Genomic DNA, 5000 nt, shown 5'->3' with positions numbered 1-5000 from the left:
TTTCACTTGAACCTCAATGCGAAAAGCTTGCCTTGTTTAGGTTAAAAAGACAGGCGTTTCTTAAACCAGTTTTGAAAATGAGTCTGAAAATCTATGCTGTAGCTATTGTTTTCTTATTGGCTCATTAGGTTCTTTCAGCTGAAGATAGTGAAACACAAGGCTCATCACTCTTAGACCAGGCCTCCTTGGCACAGTTAACAAATGAGGAGAGTGTTGACGACAGATCTCCATCGGTAGAACGGAACAGTGTGATGTCGGATAGTTCGTCGAGTTCATCAAATGATACAATGAAGATCAGAGGGAGTCTTGCTAACATGCCATCCGAAGAGCCTGAAGACTCCACGAGTAGTCCGTCTTCCCGATCGTCGATTATGTTGCTCGGTAAATGGTCGTTATAGTGTTACTTTCCGTGATATGGGGCCTGTTTCTCGGAAGTCCCGAGAACTTTTCGAGCCCGAAAAGCCATTTGTGAAACTGCTATCCGCTTGTTTTGGAAAGCTGATCTTTTAACACGTTTTCAAGGTAACAAAAAGCAAAATGACTGTGAAGTTTAACGACTTAAATCCTCTCCGTTCTTGAGATATATACAAAGTCAAATTGTCACACCCGAAAATGGCCCGTAAAGTTTCGGGACTTTCGAGAAACGGGCCCCTGGGCACGAATTAAAAATCAGCGTGGTTAAGTCAAGTTCGCCATCTGAATGAGAATCCTTGGTATGATCAGAAGTTGGCTTGATTGGAGGAAAAGGAGCACAAAAAGGAGCTTTTGACTTGGCTGGGGAAGTGGGGAATTGCGATGGAGCTTTAAAATATGGCGCCGCTTTTGGAAGTAATTCTGAAATCATCGATAATTACCAGTTTTGTCCCAAGGAATGTTGTTCACGATTGTAGGCAGCCGTTAAGGGTTCAATACATGAGGGGTGTAATTACTTTTGCCGTTTTATTAAATCAAGCTCTGATTGTGTATCATATGCGCTATCATATGTAATCTTAATATCTTTTCTCTCAGGAGCCTCTTTAATGCATTTTTGTTGTTTGTTTTTAGAATTATTGAGATCAAAAGACGACGAACTTCGCCGAACGTTGGAAGAAAAGTCTCGTCTGGTTGCAGAATTAAGGGTAAGACATCGTGGTTCCTTAAAAATAATCCTTCGTTCAAGATACTTCTCCTTTTTTGTTTGTTTCACATTGTTAAATCGGGCCAGCCGACAAACAACAAAATTGCGCCAAAAATAGGAAACAGTGGACCAATGAAAGCGCGCCACGTTACTGTCGCTGTGAATTTTTGAAACATCTCAGAACGAACTAGCACGTTTTGATATCTCGGAAAAACGTTCTGAATTAACAGCTAAAACATATCGGCCTTTATATGATTTAAAGAAGGGTGCAGATCTGAGGAGAACATCGTAATCCATACTCGGCCTTACCCGATGAGTTATAATTTCAAGTAATGAATGAATCGGAAATGGCAGGAACCAGGAGCCAATGACGAGGAGTGTACAACTTAACTGTATTTGAGGATCGGCGTTTTTACAGACCGAGTTATTTTTAGATTGATTTTACCGCGAAACCAGACCCCTTTCCAGCTGGTGATAAGTATAATGAAAAAGATTTTCCCTTCGGATTGAGAATGGTCTTTCGTGCAAGCCAAATCTTTATTGTAGTATTGTAATTTATTATATAATTTATTATTATTTAGTTTTTATCGTATCTTTCGTTTTACATGTAATATTTTTAAATTGTATGTAGATATTTAACTATTCTGAATCTCTCTATCAGTAATGGTTGAAGAAGTTTGTGAAATTCCAATTTACGTTTAAAGTACTTACCACCTCGTTTGCATGTACAAAATACAAAAGAAATGTTGCTTGAGAGCGAGGCTAGTGAGTCTAATTAGCACATAAACAAAAGAAGATTTTTTTGGCCGTGATTTATGAATTCGGTCTATACGACCGCGTCCGAACCACGTCCCGCCATTTTGGGACCTTTGTGCAAAGTGTTAACTAAAATTTTGCAAACATTGTTCTCTAGGGAGCTAACATGACAGTGGGTACAACCACCAGTGAGGTAGGTGTAGTTCTCGTCGCTTTAAAAAGTGCGTCTAATCTTAAAGTTTCTTTTACTTATAGCAAACTAGTCAAAATTCAGCTCATATAACAACCATTTCACGTTACTTCCTCACGATTTCGCTTCTAGCAGGCTGCACAGGTTGCGCAAAGTTGACAAGTCGTGTCTTCTTCGTCCAAGCATTGAAGTAAAATACTCGTATTAGTGAGCACCCCCTTGGGGCATTTCAGGGCTAATCATAGCCATTACAATTTTCTCAAAGTAGATTGGTGCATTAACTACTTTATGTTTCACTTATTATTGTGTAAGCTTGTAATCGGACAGTTACATCAGCCAATCATATTAAAGGGAATCTCTACACTTACTACAGAATAAGTTTAAACTGAAGGAAATTATGTTTACAAACAAATTTGTTTTGAAAACAGTGTTTTTATCAAGAAAAGTGGATTTTAAAATCGAATAATTGTGACGTGTTACGCTTGCCCTATTATTCTGACACAAAGAGCTTTTGTCTAATAACAATAGCGCAACCGTAACACGTCAAAATTATTTAAGATGGCGGCGCCCGCGAAATTTGAAAACAAAAATAGGCGATTCTAAAACTTATTTATTTCGGATACAAACACTTCTTTGAAAGTATTTTAGACTGGCTTGACTGAAACGGTTATTTCCTGTGATTTTAAGTTATCATTTTGTTAAAGTGGAGATTCCCTTTAAGCCCACTTAGCTTAATCCACCAATCACAGAATTTATCACAATAACCATAGCAACAACCACTTATCCTACCAAACTGGGGATTTTCCAAAATGGACGAATTTGTAACATCAGACAGTGAAAAAGGAATGCATTTGTTTTCTCGGAAATTGTAATGGTTATGATTAATTGGTAACAAGACTTCTCTACGCGGTCGTATGACTACAATACCGAACTGGACTCCACTCAGTTCTATTACAGGGTTCGTGCTACTCCTTGAAGTCCTTGAAAAGCTCTGGAATTTAATTTTGGACTTCAAGTGTGCTTGGAAAGCCCTTGAGAAAAAGGATTTGGTGGGAAACTGCTTGAAAACTTCTTGAATTTTTGCTTGGATGAAAATTGTTGAGATTGCATCATACTAAGTTTAAGGGACATTTTAAAAATTGAGCCCAAATTTGACTATCGGGGAAAAATTAAATGCAAAAATTAAAAAGCCTGTGCGTGCACTTAACTCGCAGGGACGTGGCAAAGAATATCAAGGTAGGCTTTTTCAGCAAAGGAAACACTGAAACACGATGTATGGGATAGAAATCTCCTTACAAACACTCCTTGAAAACTCAATTTTCTGATTCTTGAACACTCCTTGAATACTCCTGGAATTTTATGTATAAAAACCAGCGCGAACCCTGTATTACCATTATTAATTTAGAATTCTGTTTTGGGGACTTCGCACAGACTGCTTGTTACGCAGTTTACAATTGATGAAGGAAGTGAAGGGTGCCCCTATAGAGAACAACAGACCAGACCACAAAATAACTGATAGGTATGATCGCGGAGATGACGTCACAAAGTGCTCCACGTTTCAGTTTTGAAATAATTTTTGCATTGCAAAAGCAGTTTGTGACTCCATCTCAGGGGTAGACCCATTCCTGTCACTAGCTCGGCCCAGGGACAAACGATTTTTTTTTATTTAAACTTTCATGGCGCATTAAAAGTGAAATATCGAAGTGAAAATGGTAAAATATGTTGTTTACTGTTGGTGAAGAGATCCATCTCAGCAAAGGATATAGCGGCATTTGACAAGTGACGTTTCCGCGACTCTTTTAAAGCACTCATTTGTATTCGTAAGCCATTTATTCTGAAGAAGGTTATGTTATAGTATTTTAACCGAAACGTCCATGAAAAAGGCGTTTTAGTCAGTGACAACTAATTTTTTTTTTTTTAATCATCGTTTCATTCTTTTGCATTCTGTCGTAGCATCCTCATGGATACTGATTACTAGAGCTCTTATTAAGGGGGTGTTTACATGATACCAGTACGAGTTTCATTCTGGTACGAGTTGTCAATTTCATACCGCGTTTACATGGACGACACAAATATTGACACAGGGATGACGCATGAACCAAAACAATAATGGCGTCCAATATTTAGAAATACAACGCATGCGTCAATAGTCCCGGTCCACCACGACTTGACGACTCGTGCCGGAATGGGAGTCAATGTAGCGTTTACATGATACCGGTATAACTTTTCATACCGTTATGAGAATTTCGATCCGGTACAACTACCGAGATGAACTCATACCGGTATGAGTTGTACTGGTATGAGATTTTTCACCGGTATCATGTAAACAAATACAGAGCGATAAGTAAGAACCGGGATGAACTCGTACCAGAATGAAACTCGGACCGGTATCATGTAAACACCCCTAAGTTGCACGACGGTACACCGGAGTATCATCTCCGAGACGTTATAAACGGACTTCATGCAATCCATGTTTTCATCTAAACGGCCAATCTTTTAACATCTTGTTGGGTAACAAAACGAGGCATTGCAAGGTATCGTTCGGGGAACTTAGTCGTCATTTTTAGGATGGCAGAAGGGCTTTTGGCATGCAAAATTGTTCCGAAACTTCGTGGGGCTGACGGCAAAGGGACCTCCCGCCCCCCTCCTTTCCCTGTTAGAGCATGAGTCTCTGTTTCTTCTTTAACCCTTTCACGTCCAAGAGTTTACTCTAACGCCAAATGATTTTACTCATCAAGGGGGGTCTCCTCGGGCGTGAAAGGGTTAAATTCACCTGCTAGTGAAGAACTATCTTGTAACATTATTGTCGACCTTATTTCACTTTTCGCCTAAAGATTTTTTTCTTACTTTCAGAGCAACATCAACAGTGACTCTGTGGATGCCAGGTATTAGGCTGTTTATAATATGCGACTGTTTTAATTGTGAACTTTAGAGACT

General features: G+C 39.1%; 1 protein-coding gene across 1 annotated transcript in view; it reads left to right on the top strand.

Moving 5' to 3' along the window:
- The window catches only part of LOC138030849 (rho guanine nucleotide exchange factor 12-like), a 70335-nt gene that overhangs the window by 52977 nt on the left and 12358 nt on the right, over window positions 1–5000 (top strand). The window contains exons 55-58 of the mRNA XM_068878712.1: window positions 129–381; window positions 1045–1118; window positions 2031–2066; window positions 4917–4948. Coding sequence (XP_068734813.1) covers window positions 129–381; window positions 1045–1118; window positions 2031–2066; window positions 4917–4948 — 395 coding nt within the window. The remainder of the gene's footprint in view (window positions 1–128; window positions 382–1044; window positions 1119–2030; window positions 2067–4916; window positions 4949–5000) is intronic.

The sequence above is a fragment of the Montipora capricornis genome, chromosome 13 (assembly GCF_036669925.1).
Source record: "Montipora capricornis isolate CH-2021 chromosome 13, ASM3666992v2, whole genome shotgun sequence".
Taxonomy (NCBI): domain Eukaryota; kingdom Metazoa; phylum Cnidaria; class Anthozoa; order Scleractinia; family Acroporidae; genus Montipora; species Montipora capricornis.
Note: the sequence above shows the minus strand (reverse complement) of the source record. Positions and strands in the feature narration are given on the sequence as shown.